We start from the raw sequence: 14,836 nt of genomic DNA on the forward strand, positions 1-14,836 counted from the left end.
ATAGAAGACTGTTGTTTAGATCTGGCTGATGGAGCAACTCGGGGCTGTTCAGTTGTGTCAAGTGTGCTGCGATTCATGGGGTTGCAAAGAGTCGAATACGACTGAATGACTGAACTGAACTGAAGTCTTATCAAACTGTACCAGTATAAGCAATGTTCCATGTCAGGACCTACAGCTTTATGACATGGAAGCCTTGTAATTTCACTGTGTCATCCTAAACACATCTCATCACCCACTAGAAAAGCTTTAGATGTGCCCGAACCCCCCAAATACCCCAAAACATCTCCTTTCCATCTGAGTGGCGACTGGTCCCAGAACTGTTCTAAAGCACGTGCAGCCGTGTGAACATTGTATTGTGCGGTTAGCACTGTGTGGAGAGTGAGGGAGCTTGACATGTGTCCTTTCCGAGTGTCAGCAGTCACAGCCTTTGTTCGCTTCACTTTACTGCTTGAATGACACTTAGAAAAGTCTAAATATAACCCCCTCCACTCCGCAGACTTCTCCTTCAGCGCCACACCAGAGGGCCTGTGATTTCGACTCTGGGAATGTGAGTCTCCTGGGCATTCTTGTTTGCTTGAACAGCTTTCTATACTTAGAAAAGAGGAGGCAGAAAGATTTAGGTTAATGCTGAAGTCACCCTAGGATGAAAAGTTGTTAATTTCTCTAAAGAGTTAGTGAGTGCCCCTCCAGGACCAGCGCTGGGGGCCCAGGGCTCACCCTTGTGGTGGTGTGTGGCCCGCTCGTGGCTGTAGGGCTCATCGGATGACCCTGTGCTCGCTCAGCCTCCGGGCCGAGGGGCCAGGAGCTGCCTCCTGGGGGCTGAGCACGCCCTCGTGCCCTGTGTTGTCCACGATCCTGGGAGCAGCTGCCGCCAGGCGATGCCAGCTCGCCTGCCCGGCCCTCTCGTCAGCCGCCCGAAGACACCCTGTACTTCCACAGACGAGAGCTCCCCCTTCATGTCTGGAGGGCCTCCTGTCACTAAGTATTTGTCTTGGGTTTGCTCTCAGGCAGCCTCGCGCTCCCAGCACTTGGAACCGGCCTTCCCGGGGTAGGGCAGGGGCCTGGGCCCCAGTGCCTGCAGACGGGGCCCTGGGCCGGGAGTTCCGAGAGGGAGAGCCAGGCCCTTGGCTCAGCACGGCTGGGGGCTGGCGTGGGGCTGAGTCAGTCCCACGGCTTGGTGGAAAGAGCATGAGTGTGAGCACCAAACCCAGACCCCCTCAGGTGTGGACCTCAGACCCGCTGCTCCCTGCCCGCCCTTCAGGACGCGCTTTTCTCTCTCCAGGCCGAGGACGCTCTGTCCCGGAAGCAGGGAGGCAGGAAAACACCTGCTTTCAGGGTTGCTTTCAGACCTGAATGATAAGCCAAGTCCAGCTCTGGCACATAGTAGCCCCTCAGTCATTTAATAATATATATATTTTTGGAGTAGTAATTATCAAAGATTATAATTGTACAGTATTGAGAAGTATAGAACAAAATACAATTATTGAAGGAGGGTTGCTCCACAATACTGATTTGAATCTTGACTCTCATCATTGGCTTGTATTTCCTAGAAATAATAATTAAAACACTAAGCACTTATGGAAGACTCACGTGTCCGATATGCTGAGTGCATTATCTCTTAACTTTACAACAGTCCTATGAAGTAGTTGCTTTCATCACCCCCTACGTTACAGATGAGGAAACTAAGGGCCAGAGAGGCTCAGTTACAGCCCCAAGGTGACACCACAAGAGACGGGGAGGGAGACTTCGTAAAGGCAGGGCTTTTCTCACCCTGAAGCTGTCACTCTCAGTCAGCAGCCTCTGTTTCTCTGCTGGTGAGCAGCGTGAGTGGCGTGAGCCTCCAGCGGAATCCTGCCCGCGGCGCCCTGCCTGTGGTGGCCGGAGACCGGGGGTGGGGGGGGCGGCGCTGCTGCCTCTGGGGGCTTTGATCCTAAACTCTGCCCGGCGGCCCGACCCCTGGGTAGAGGAGGAGCTCAGTGAAAGGGCAAGTCACAGGGGTGGTCGTGCCCAGCCCTTGTCACGCTCTGTCTTGTCCTCACGGCCTGACATGGTTTCCTTTGTCTCTCGCTCTTAAGCAGCAGACCTGCTTGGACTGTAAGAAGAACTTCTGCACGAACTGTTCGAGCCAGGTGGGTGCCGGGCCCCGCCTCTGCCTTCTCTGCCAGCGCTTCCGCGCCACGGCCTTCCGGCGGGAGGAGCTCATGAAGATGAAGGTGAAGGACCTGAGGGACTATCTCAGCCTCCATGACATCTCTACCGACATGTGCCGGGAGAAGGAGGAGCTGGTGTCCCTGGTGCTCGGCCAGCAGCCCGTCATCTCCCAGGAGGGCAGGACTCAGGTGCCCCCCTTGGGCCCCGACTTCCCCGAGCAGCAGGCCTTCCTCGCCCGGCCCCACACCAGCGCTGTGCCACCTACCTCACCCGGCCTTCCATCCGCACCCCCCGGCCAGGCGCAAGGCCGGCAGCAGGTACGGCCAGTGCGGCCTCCCGTCTCTCCAGGGCGGGCTCCGGTTCCTCTCCCCCCACGCTGTGGGAGAGGGGCTGCACAGGTGACGGGACGCCTTTCTGGAGTTTTCTGGACTTCAGACTCATGTTTGGGCTTTTCTTAGAGAAACGGATGCACGGTACTGGGTTATTGTGTTTTTCTGTTTCTTTGTAATAGGTTCCTATCCCAGTTAGTTTTAAAAAATTGGTTGTTCTAGAAACATTTTGAGAAAATTCACTGTTAGGTATTCACATTTGGTTCTGATCAAATTACCCTCCTGCTTTCTCGCCCCGTGGCCTTCTTGGGCCGACGGGGACCTCGGTCCCTCAGTGATCGTCACAAGGCACCAGGGAGAAAAAGGACCACGCAGGACTTCCCTGGTGGTCCAGCGGTCATGACTCCGAGCTTCCAGTGCAAGGGGCATAGGTTTGATCCCTGGTTGGGGAAATTCTGCGTGCCGCGTGGTGAGGCCAAAAAGAGGATGTGGAGGCGAGGCAGCGGAGGGAAACACTGTGACCGAGGCGCGGGCCCGGCCGCTCCTGCCCGCGCTGGCTGGGCTGGGGTGTGCTTGCAGGGCTGTTGAACAGTAGGCGGCCTTATCTGCATCCCAGCAGGGCCTGGGGACAGAAGGCTCCGGGCAGCACAGGGACTGAGTTATGAACCGGGCCCGGAAAGCACAGAATCGAGGATTATGTTGCTTCTACGCTGAGAAAGCCCCTCTGAGGGGGAAGGTAGATGTGGAAACCAGCTGCTGCATTAGAGTGATGCCGGTGGACCTCAGGCTTCCCAGGTGACTCAGCGGTAAATAATACACCCACCGATACAGGAGACTTGGGTTCTGTCCCTGAGTCAGGAAGATCCCCTGGAGAAAGAAATGGCAACCCACCCCAGTATTCTTTCCTGGAGAATTCCATGGATAGAGGAGCCTGGTGGGCTACAGTCCATAGGGTTGCAGAGAGTCAGACACGACTTAGTGACTAAACGACATTGTTATTATCACTGAGGAGAGGGTTGCTACTACTGCTACTGCTAAGTCACTTCAGTCGTGTCCGACTCTGTGCGACCCCATAGACAGCAGCCCACCAGGCTCCCCCGTCCCTGGGATTCTCCAAGCAAGAACACTGGAGTGGGCTGCCATTTCCTTCTCCAATGTATGAAAGTGAAAAGTGAAAGTGAAGTTGCTCAGTCGTGTCCGACTCTTGGCGACCCCGTGGACTGCAGCCTACCAGGCTCCTCTGTCCATGGGATTTTCCCAGCAAGGGTACTGGAGTGGGGTGCCATTGCCTTCTCCAGAGGAGAGGGTTGAGGGGGGTGAAAGAGGAAAGGATAGGGTGTCAGACAGCAAGACTTGTGTCAGGTTATAGGAAGCAAACACCCACATACTCGGTGGGGAGCGGGGGAGGACCCAGCACTGGCAAGGCAGGAGGCTTCAGCCAGAGGCCTGGGGTGGGGACGGCGGAAGTGGTGCCCCGCCTCCAGTGGGAGAGGCACTGGACAGAGGATGGGAAGTAGCTGGAAGCTGTGGGTAGCCCCAGGGGACCCTGTAAGGTTAGGACCGACAGGACGTGGGCAGAGGGCCAGCTCTGCAGACTAGGTGCCCATGGTGGGGAGAGGGAAGGGTTGGGGGAGGAAGCGGCAGCCTCTGGCTTTCGGGTGCTGGGTCTCTAGGAACTATTTTTCCATGCGTTCGTTTATTCAGTGAGCATGTATTAACCACCTCCGAAGTGCCAGGATCACTGTCATCATCGGGGCGTGCTGACGTCCTATAGCTATACTTCAGTGCCTCAGTGAGCCTTTTACTCACTGACTTGGGCAACAGTGGGAGGATTAGGACCTAGGAGATCCAGTTTCCACATCCAGCTGGGCACTGACTCTCGGGTCACTTGGGGGAGGTTTGAGCCTTTAACAAGGCAATGAGGTTAGTAATCCAGGCCACTTTGGCTCCTGCCAGGATGTGGGGACGACTGACTGGCAGTGTGACCCCACGTCTGAAGGGCTTTGAGCCGTCAGAGCTGGCATGCGCCAGTGTCGTCGTCTCCCACACAGGATGTGGAGGGCTGCCGTCTCCTGTTCTGGTCCCCGCCTCTGCTGGGACGGGGCCCCTGCTTCAGCTCTGATGAGCACTGAGCCAAAAAGGCCGCTGTGGTCGCAAGCTTCACCTGCAGGACACGCACGCAGCTCCCTCATTAGCCTGAGCTGGCTTTCTCCCCAGCGTGCTCTGGGGCTTCACTCTCCCTCGGCTCTGCTCTGTCTGCTGGACAGGCTGGGCCACCTGCCGTGACTTCCTCCCTTTGCTTGCTCCAGGGTTTTCTCTCTGTTTATGGGGAGTCAGGAGAGTGCCTCGAGGAAATTTTCTCTTTTTCCCTGAAGGAACCTTTAGGTGGGTTCCTTTCATTAATCAGAAGTTGCAGACTGCACGCGTAGGTCACACCGTGTACCAGGGCTCATTGGGTGCTTCTCCTCTGATGTTTCCAGAAGGCCTTCAGGTCAGCTCACGTCCCCTGTTCTGGTGAGGCCCGCATTTTGCCAGCCAGAAAAATAGGGCAAGCGCAGTAACTCGTGCGGGGCTGCCTGACGGTTCTGCAGCGAGCGGCACGCAGGCTGTGTGTCTGCTGGCAGCAGCGCTCGCCTCACCAGGGCCCCTTCCTGTGCCTGTAACCCCCTGGCAGTAGTTGCTAGTGAAGGAAGCGCGTGGAATAAAGCCAACTGTAGACAGACACTCACTGTAGATTAGGGCTCAGCCAGTGGACATCCTGAAAAGACAGGAGCATACTTTGCAGCACAAAAGAGCTTCTCTTCTGTGGAAAAGAGAAGACATACAGAAACTGTCTACTTAGGAAAAGGTTAGGCTCTGAATGGCTTCTTGTAACTCCAAGGTGACACCAGGAGGCCGGTGGGTACCACACTGACGTAAAGCTAAGAGAAAACTGGACGTTGTCTGGGAAGCATCTCTGCCCACATGTGCTGTGTACAGGAGCTTGTCACTTGGCATTTTTGGTGACGGTTGTTATTTCTACTCTTCATTTCTGTGTGGTTGCGTGCCTTTTCTTAATTAGCTCCATATTATGCATTCTAACCTGAGGTGAGCAGCGGGGGCCAGTGAGTGACTGGTTTCCCGGGTTGTCCCTTTGCTGGTTCTCTGAAGAGTCCAGTGGAAAAGGCCTGTGAGCTCGGACGCCTCTTTGCTCTGGGCTCCCACCAGACCCTTCGCCTGTTTGGGAGCAGTGGGTGGAGAGGATCTAGGAAGGGATTTGTGGCTTAAATGGTGATGGGATTAGGTGGCTCCCAGTTCTGACTACTCTGGCAAAACCAGAGGAAACCTTTTGAGAGGTTAGAATTCTAAGCTGAATGAAACTTCTTAAGCATAGGCATTAATTAGTCTTACATAGTCTCAGGCTAATAGACTATTTGATGCCTTAAAATAATTTTTGACTGGGTTTCAAGACAGCTCTTAGTCTGCCCTACTGGTTGGAGCATGTTTCTAGAATTTCTAATGAGAGGAGCGACTAGCCAGAAGAGAGAGGGGTGGGGTGGTGAGGGTCTGGAAACTTTGATTTCATCTGGGCCAGATGAGGAAGCCGGGGAGATTTCGTGTGGCAGAAGCGAAAACATAGTTTGAACAGTTGGGGAGAAAAGAGTTGACATGGGTCTGGGTGCAAAACCAGGGATGGCGGGCAGAAGTTGTAGGGTTGGCATTGTGGCGTCAGTGTCAGGAACGGACTTGACGGCGGTCTGGCAGAGGAGCGGCCGTGGGATCTTCCTTCCACTCGGAGTGTGCAAGCTGAGCCGACACTGATGGTGAGTGGCAGTTAATGCCATCCTGGCTAGAGTTGAAATATATGCATATCGCTTCCCTGCCTGACAGAGTCAGGCTTCTATAATGCTGTTATGCGAGACTCCAGGTTCCCAGGGAGATGAGAATGCATTTGGATATGGCATGAGCTGGCAAGAGCCCCATGCCATCCGTGGGACAGCTCTGCGGATGTGATAGCATCTTTCTGTCCCCACAGGCCAATGGCCATGTGTCTCAGGACCAAGAGGAGCCCGTCTACCTGGAGCGCACGGCCAGAGCCCCTGCTGAGGACGAGACCCAGGTGGGCCCCGTGGGGTCTGTGCCTCCGCCTTTGCTCTCACCGCTGTTCCCGTCAGGACCCTCTGGGCGGCCTCACGGGGGAGAGGGGAGGAGCAGGCTGTGGTGACAGTCCTGAAATCCTGTCTGCGGGGGCGGGTTTAGTGTGAGCATTCCAGGTGAACCTCGGGAGCGTCCGTGTCCCAGTGGAGGCTGCGGAGCGGCACAGCCCGTTGGTTTCCAGTCTCCTGACTTGCTGAGAGCAGCTGGAGGGCAGGCTCCTGGCGCCGCTGAGCCAGTCTTGTTCTTCTCCTCTGCTTCCAGCACACAGTGGCCATTGTCAGGGGAAGGAGGTCAGATAATCAGGAGGGAAAGATGAGAGGGCACTGCTGTGAGGCCGCAGAGCTGTGGTCTCCAGCGTGCAGAGAGGATGCTTGTGCGGGAAGCAGGCTTCTGTGGGAAAGCAGAACTCTCTCCAGGGGAGAAAGACCCAGACCACGTGCGGTAGTCTCTCGTGCTGCCTCGTTTAATATCCATGGGAAGCCTGGGGCAGACGGGCTCTGGGAGGTGAGCATCGTGCCTGGTGCTGCTCAGCATCAGTCAGTGGAGCAATCGGGATCCAAAACCTCTTGCCTCAGCTGGTGCTGCTCCTCCCGCCCGGCCACTGAGGGTGGGGCTGTGGCCGGCTGGGCCTGAGCACAGCTCTTGGGTCAGGAAGAGACGGAGGTCTGTCTTGCGATGCACAGCTGGCGCCCTGTAATCCTCCATATGCCCCCATTCCTGCTTCCCTTGAGGCCAGTCACCAAAAGCACAGAGTGATGAGAGCTCTGGGGTCCTGAAAGTGAGAGCCGGGGCGGGGGCGGGGGAGTGGAGCCCACCCATCCCATCTTTGCCTTCTCAGTCTGTCGACTCAGAGGACAGCTTTGTCCCAGGCCGGAGGGCCTCTCTGTCTGACCTGACCGACCTGGAGGACATCGAAGGTCTCACCGTGCGACAGCTCAAGGAGATCCTGGCTCGCAACTTCGTCAACTACAAGGGCTGCTGTGAGAAGTGGGAACTGATGGAGAGGGTGACGCGGCTGTACAAGGACCAGAAGGGACTCCAGCACCTGGGTGAGGGGCCGTGCCTGCGGCAGCGGCATAGAGCTGCAGGGCGCCTGTTGCCGCGCGTTAGAGGCCACAGCGACCCCACTCCATTCCCATGCTTCAGCCGAGGAAGGGGCCACCCTGCTCATTTGCATCCTCTAATAACAACTGTCCTTTGGAGCTGATGCCCGGGTGGGGGTCAGGCATCGTGTGTATGTATTTAATCCTCAGGGCAGCCTGTGAAATAGGCCTTGTTAGCATCTTCCCTTCACTGGAGAGCCTAGATTGGCCCTGAGGATTTCTGGGTCTAAGTCCATGGCCCTTCCTGCCGTATGTCGCCCCGTCAGACTCATCACTGCCTTTGGCCGTGCTCAAACTCTGTACACAAGGTACTGGCACCCTGTGTGTGTCCTGCCTGCCCCGGGGCTGTTCATTTTCCAAAGCATTTGCCGTGGTATCATTTTCAGTGATGCAGAATAAAATAAGGTCTGTGGTCAAATGAGTTTAGGGAAGAAAAAAACTTGCTATTATGTCCGTGCTGCCGATTTGTGGTAAGATGAAGACTGTACCAATCAAGGCAGAGAAGCCCTGCAGGCGAGAGACGAGTCTAGCTGTCTGGAACTCTGCAGTTCCTGAAATGACTTCACCTAGTCGCTCCCCAGCTGATGGGCTCCTGCAGGTCAGTGTTGTGCTGACTTGCCTGCTCACGGTGGTTGAAGTCAGATTCAGGTTCTCCTCTCCCAGGAGCTCAGATTCATCAGAGTTAGGGGACATCTGCCTGGTCACCTGATCACAGGCTCTTCCCTTTTGGATGGTCCCCAGAACCTCCAAATGAGGGACGAGGAGATGGCTTCTCTGGGGAGTCACACCCAGACTCCCTGGCCAACCAGGGCAGACTGTTCCTCCTTTCTTGACTTTAACTCTGGCTTCCGAAGTGATAGAAGAAAAGAACACTGAGCTTGTGCAATCTCCTTCCTGCCTGGCACTTTTGTTCACGGCAAAGCAGTGGAAGCCCTTATTCTAAGACTAGACCAGACACCCCAGCAGGGGCGGTGGGTGAGTCTCCCGTGTGTGGAGGGTCTGAGGAGGGTGGCCTGGTTCCCAGCAGGAGAGCAGTCTGAGTTTGGAAGTGAAGCCAGGGTGGCTGGATGCTTTCCTTGACGTCACGTATTCAGACACCTTCTTTCCTTCCCTCTGCAGTGTGCAGCGCTGAAGACCAAAACGGTACGTGGCTGTTCCTGTTTGGTATCGGGCTGAGGCCCTTCACTCTCCTCTCCTTCCTCCCCTTCAGCCTTTGGTCCTGTTAGCCGTCTGAGAACTCTGAGCATATCCACATCCTGGCGGGGGAGCAGTACTGGGGGGGATGTTCCCTGGGAACCAGGACTCCTCAGCATCTTTAGAAATTCCCATCCCCGTCCCTGCGAAGGGAGGAGTGGCAGGACACCTCGGGCAGCCTGATCTGCAGGCCTCTGGTTGTCAGAGCTCAGAAGCCAGCCTGTGTAAAATCTTTGGCAAAGCCAAGGGCTGGCACTTCTGGTCATTGCCCATAGTCCTGGGGCTCAGGCACCATAGCTTTTACTCCATCTTGGTCTGTGTGGGCGGGTCTGTGTGTGTACCTTCAGGGAAATCACTTGGGATGTTCATCAGCTTCTGGTACCAACTGAAAAGCAGGGGTGGTGAGCTAAGAGCCTTGTATGTATAGCGTGTTTCGTGGCACTCACCTGCCATGTACCAACCTGTATGTTAAAGACCACCCACAGGTCTCTGGGCACCCCCAGAATGCACTGCAGGAATCTGACTGCAGATACAATCACTCTAAAACATGCTAGACCTTTTTCTGAAAGCCTCAAGGCTATACAGCCATTTTACTAAGTGACAAATTTGGAGTGTCTTCTGAAAAAGTTTTAAAGTGCTTTTCAGGCCCCTACACTACTCTGAGAACATCCTTTCTTGGGGAAGAGCTCTCACCATATTGCTCATAATGGGGCACGGTCTTCTGGCTGATACATTCCCAAGAGTTGAGCATTTGGAGTTCTAGACCCTCACCTGATACCAAAGTTTGACCATCCACTTGGGGTCTTTCTGATTCCCTGGGAGAATGCTGGCAACTGAGTTAATGAATTTGTTAATCTTGACAGAAGTAATCTGTAATGAAATTCTGTAAATTACTCCAGCCCATCTATATATTTATGGATGAGCTATTTATATAGCTCATACCTATTATATATATAGGTATTCCTATTTATATTTATAGGTGTTTATATAGTTCAGTTGTTTCCAAATGTTCCCTGTTAGGGCCACCAGCTCCTCACAGGAGTAAATAGGTTTCACTGCCTCACAGCCTGACTTTCTGAATAATCCAAGGAACAGGTAAAGAAAGCGCAGAAACAGTGGAGTATGAGAGCTCCCTGTGGGACCTAGAGGCGGCTGTTATAAGACCAGTTCCCTGTTTATGGCTACCTGATTCAGGCTGCCATTTAAAACATGCTGGGAAGCTTGGGTTTGGGGACATGAAGGTTTTTCTGTTCCTACAGCTGACCCCGGATGTAGGTCATGCCCACTGTGTCTTCCCACTCGCACAAGCCAGTTAGCCTTGTTGAGAACTGTGCACTGAGCGGTTAGTACTGTCTTCGCAGCCCCTGCCCTCAGGCCACTTTCCTAGAAGCCAGCCTGCCTGGATTTGAATCTTTGGGCAAGCTATTTAACCCTTTGGTCTCGCTTGCCTCACCTATAAAACGAGTAACGAGAGTACCTACTTCACAGTTTCTGTTGGGGCTTCCCAGTGGCTCAGTAGTGAAGAATCTGCCTGCCAGTGCAGGAGACGTGGGTTCAATCCCTGGGTCAGGAAGGTCCCCTGGAGGTGGAAGTGACAACCTGCTCCAGTATTCTTGCCTGGAGAATTCCATTTACAGAGAAACCTGTCTGGCTATAGTCCATGGGGTCACAAAGAGTCAGACTAACATGTTCACCTTCACCTCAGGACTGGTTTCCGGCATTCAAGATGACTATCAGCCCTCAGAGCACACAGTAGATACTAAGTATATTATTATCTCAATAGAAATTGATTCCATTTGTTGAATTTAGGAGCCCGTCTCCTAGTCCGGGAGACAAGGAGCAAACTCACAAATTCTGAAAGCAGTGAGCAGCAGTCACGGTGGTGTGGATGAAGTGTGTGTGGGAGGCAGAGAGGAGGGGGCCATAGTCTCTGCTGGGCTCTGGCACCACGGCGTCTCCTCCGGGGAAGCAGGCCGTGGCATGGCTGGGGCCCTGAATCCTTGGCTTTCTTTATTCAGTTGGGGGTATGTTTACAGAGGAGTCGCATGATCCTTCATGAGCCGTTCATTACAACTCTGTTGGTACCTAAACTCTTCTCAGCCAGTTTTATATCTTTTCAGCACGTTCTGCCTCAGGGAATATCGAGTCCCTCCGTGGCACTCCCTGGCTTTATTACAGCCTCAGTTGTCTGAACGTTACTTCTTTTTAAGCTTTGAGGCCTTTGCCTTAAACATCTCATGTTCTGGGAAGTCTTTGATCTACAAGTACTTGACTCTTCAAACCTATAGCCTAACCTGTGGAGGTGCAGATTAAACAAGCAGGTGGAGCTAGTTCCTGGGGAGGTGCTTCCTTCTCCCCGAGCGGAGTGTGTGGATCTGGGGGCTGCGCCCCTTACTCTCCTCTCTGCTCTGTGTCCAGGGGGAGCAGTGCCGTCCAGCCTGGAGGAGAACCTGTGTCGGATCTGCATGGACTCGCCCATTGACTGCGTTCTGCTGGAGTGCGGCCACATGGTCACCTGCACCAAGTGCGGCAAGCGCATGAACGAGTGCCCCATCTGCCGGCAGTACGTGATCCGAGCCGTGCACGTCTTCCGATCCTGAGGGCCCGTGCCAGCTTCTGCAGTGCCTTACAGGGACAGAGCTCCAGGTGTCTGGGCCCATGGTTGGCCAGCTTACAGACGGGCAAGCTAACCAGAACATGCGCAGTGTTCCCAAGACCAGGGCGAGCAAGGATGCTGTGTCATCTCTGGGCATGCCTGTCTTGCTTCAGAGGTACACTGTGCGCTGGCCGAGCCCCAGGCCAGTGGAAACTGGTACAGATCGCACAGGCCAGTCCCTGTTGTGGTGATCTTGGGGTGACGATGGTAACTGGTGGAGAGGACTTTCCAGAATTTTGACCATATCTTCCTCCCTTCCTCTGCAAACCTAAACAGTCTCACCCTTCCTCCTGTAGCCCGCCCACCCCCCTGAGCGGCGTTCCTCGGTTTCACCCACCATGAGTCCTGGTGGGAACGGCTCTCTTCCTCCCCAGCACACCTGGATTCATTTCTGGTCTCTGTGGCTCTCTGTGCTTTAACCGACCTTTGCTAAAGTCTCTTGATACCTTACCTAAAATCCATTTGTTTCTTTAGACCAAAAAGATGGTAGCTTACCAGACCAATAGTGATCCTCCCAGGGACAGAAATTTGTACCAGTAAACTTATTTCTGGTGAGAAATGAAACACAAATGCGATTGGAAAACCTTAAGTCATTAAGAATTGCTTCCTTAAGTGCTGGGATGGGAAGCTATCCCTCTCCTGAGCTGACCTTGGGAGTCAGCAAAGCATCTGGCTTTCAGACTGCTGGGAGATTCCAGTCTCTGAAAGACAGTACGTGGGTCACCTCTGCTTCTCCTCCTGGGGTCTGACTTTGTGCCATCCTGTTTTAGTTGATGAGGAAAAGGGAAAGCGTTGGGTGGAAGCAGTGGCTCTCTGCTTGGCTTTGACGTCTCCAGTGGACAGCCTTAAACCATTTTCCCCTGAGCACGAGGTTCCTCTTGCCCATGGAGGTTTTAAACATGGTTTCCCTTGAAGACACAGAGACTTAGACAAAGGGCCTTATTCTGCTCCAGTCAGACAAGCATGTAAGACCGAGCACTCAGAGGTATGAGCCCTTGAGCAGACAGCTGCACGTCTCTGTTCCCCAGCTTGGGAGGGACTCCCGACTCCGACTTCCTTTCTCAGCCTGCTGCTTTAGGGGCAGGTCAGGAAGCAGGATTCCCTTGGCTCTTTAGGAAGGGCCGTGCAGTGAGTGAGTCTTGTTCTTGAGCCCTCTCAGGGTCTCTCCACCACTGGAAGAGCTCAAGTTTGCTGGAGAAGCTTAGCCAAGCACAAACATACATTCTGTGCACTATCTGAAGAGCCGTGTGTGCCGCCATTACCGTTGGCCATTACCGCTCTGCACACCCTCAGACAGCTGAGGGCTTTGGCAGTCACCCCTACCCCTACCCTTTGCAGCCGAGCTCTCTCAGACCAGAACCAATCATGACTTTGGAAAGCCTGTAAGGGCACCTGTTGGTTGGTACAGGATATGCTTAATGCTTTCTCTCCATCAACCACTAAACCACCTACCTTGACATTATACCAAGTCCTAGATAGTTTGATTCTGGGCTACAGCCTTTGTAGGAACTGGGGGTGGGAGGTGGGGGGTGGCGGATGGAGATTTCCCTGTAAAGATACCATCTTTCTGCTGGACAGTAAATACTATAGTTCACGGTGCCTACCAGTTTAACAAAGAATTCAGCTACTCCTTAGTTCCACTGTGAAACAAACAGGTCTGCACATAGCAGCTCAGCTACAACCTAGCAATAACTTCAGGGCAGAAGCTGGCTGTTTCCCTGCTTAAAACTTGTTTTCTCTGCTGAGGCCTTACCACTCCCTACCTCCCAGTTTCCCTCTTAGACATGAGTTAACAATATCCTGATGGTTGGTTTGTAACTTCAGCCAGAATCAGAACTGAAGGCATTTACTCATCTAGGAGAAAGAATTTGCCTTTAAGTCTTCTAATCCCTTTTGGTGAAGGTTTCCATTTAGGAGAAAAGGTGTTAAAACAACCTAACCCTAACCGTGCCCCCCCCCCCCCCCCCCCCGCCACCGCCCCCTGCCCCTTCCCACTTTGTATCTTCTTTATTACTACACCAAATAAAGGCTGGGAATTCTTAAGATCCCATTTCAGTTACTATCTAACCTAGGTAGCAAACTTGATTTTTATCCTTGGATGCTCTCTCCTGCCCCTCATGGATCCTTGGTCTTAATTACCATGGAAACATCTAATTCTTCCATTATCCCATGGCTTTTGCTGATTGTTCTGAGATTTCAGTTGTGACTTGTTTTAAAAGACAGGACAGCTGACTGGTTCATAATACATTGGAATAGCTGGATCCAAACTAGAAAGAATAAGCTGTACAGGAATTAGTGCTCAATGTATATTGTATAAATTTGTTGAAACCTTTTGGACGTGAATGTGTTATTTCAAGTGGCTTATATTTTCTCAGACTTACTTGGGTGTTAGACCAAACCCAAATGTGTATTTTTTGTTACAGAGCTCTGCTTTATAATTTTGTAATAAAGTTTCAACATAGATGCCTGTCCGATCTGGTGTGAGGACGCCAGAGGTCTGATAGTTAAGACTGACGTGAGTTCACAAGCCACAGGCTAATCCCAGGCGGTATGCACACAGGCCTGCTCTTGTGAGACTGCGTTATTTTTGGAGATGCTTGGGTCATGTGGCCTTGGACATGGGAAAGCCTAGTAGAGGGTGGGAACTGGGCAGGAAAAAGGACCAAGCCCAGATAGCAGCATCAACTGAGTTCAGCCATGGACACCGATATGGTAGAAGCAGACCTTAAAGATGTGGGTGGGAAGGAGTCTGAGGCCAGCCGGGGTGCCCTGGTGTCTGCAGGTGACCCTGGGAGATGGCTGGAGTTGTGCAAACAGCTGTGTTGGCTGGACTGTGGCTCAGAGGTTGGCCCGGCCTCGAGGGCAGGGTGCCCTGTGTCTCCATGCAGGTCGGTATGCCTGTCAGACCAGGTGCACAGGGGAGGGGACTCCTGAGAGCACAGCCTTTGGGAGAGTCGGACTGAGTGCAGATCTGCCCTGTGACTGGAGCAGGAAGGGATCTTGCCCAAAGGGTGCAGAGGCTCAAGGCTGAGCTACAGCACTTTGTCCACTTTGTTCTGGGAGGCTGACCCGTTCAGCACCCAGGGTGACCTCTTGCCTGCTGCCAACCAGCAAGTAAACAAAGGCTCAAAGGAGGGCAGACCTCCAGCACCCTGCTGGGGAGGTTTAAGATGATATTGCTTATGGTCTGTGAAATACATGGATACAAAATCATATATAATCTCAACAGCAAAGAGAAACATGGATCAGAAAGACTGGAAGGAAAC

The 14,836-nt window shown here is 53.4% G+C and overlaps 1 protein-coding gene across 4 annotated transcripts in view; it reads left to right on the forward strand.

The window, feature by feature from the left end:
• Positions 1 to 13,533, forward strand: part of RFFL (ring finger and FYVE like domain containing E3 ubiquitin protein ligase) — a 74,624-nt gene extending 61,091 nt beyond the window's left edge. For 2 of the 4 annotated variants that reach the window (XM_052657385.1, XM_052657384.1), the window contains exons 3-8: positions 497 to 547; positions 2,079 to 2,468; positions 6,496 to 6,579; positions 7,456 to 7,666; positions 8,840 to 8,863; positions 11,333 to 13,533. In XM_052657385.1, the coding sequence (XP_052513345.1) occupies positions 497 to 547; positions 2,079 to 2,468; positions 6,496 to 6,579; positions 7,456 to 7,666; positions 8,840 to 8,863; positions 11,333 to 11,514 (942 nt within the window). In that variant the 3' untranslated portion in view covers positions 11,515 to 13,533. Of the gene's footprint in view, positions 1 to 496; positions 548 to 2,075; positions 2,469 to 6,495; positions 6,580 to 7,455; positions 7,667 to 8,839; positions 8,864 to 11,332 lie in introns of all 4 variants that reach the window. The other 2 variants (XM_052657382.1, XM_052657383.1) reach the window with 2 other exon arrangements.
• The last annotated feature ends 1,303 nt before the right edge of the window (positions 13,534 to 14,836 follow it).

This window comes from Budorcas taxicolor, chromosome 19 (assembly GCF_023091745.1).
Source record: "Budorcas taxicolor isolate Tak-1 chromosome 19, Takin1.1, whole genome shotgun sequence".
Lineage (NCBI taxonomy): Eukaryota > Metazoa > Chordata > Mammalia > Artiodactyla > Bovidae > Budorcas > Budorcas taxicolor.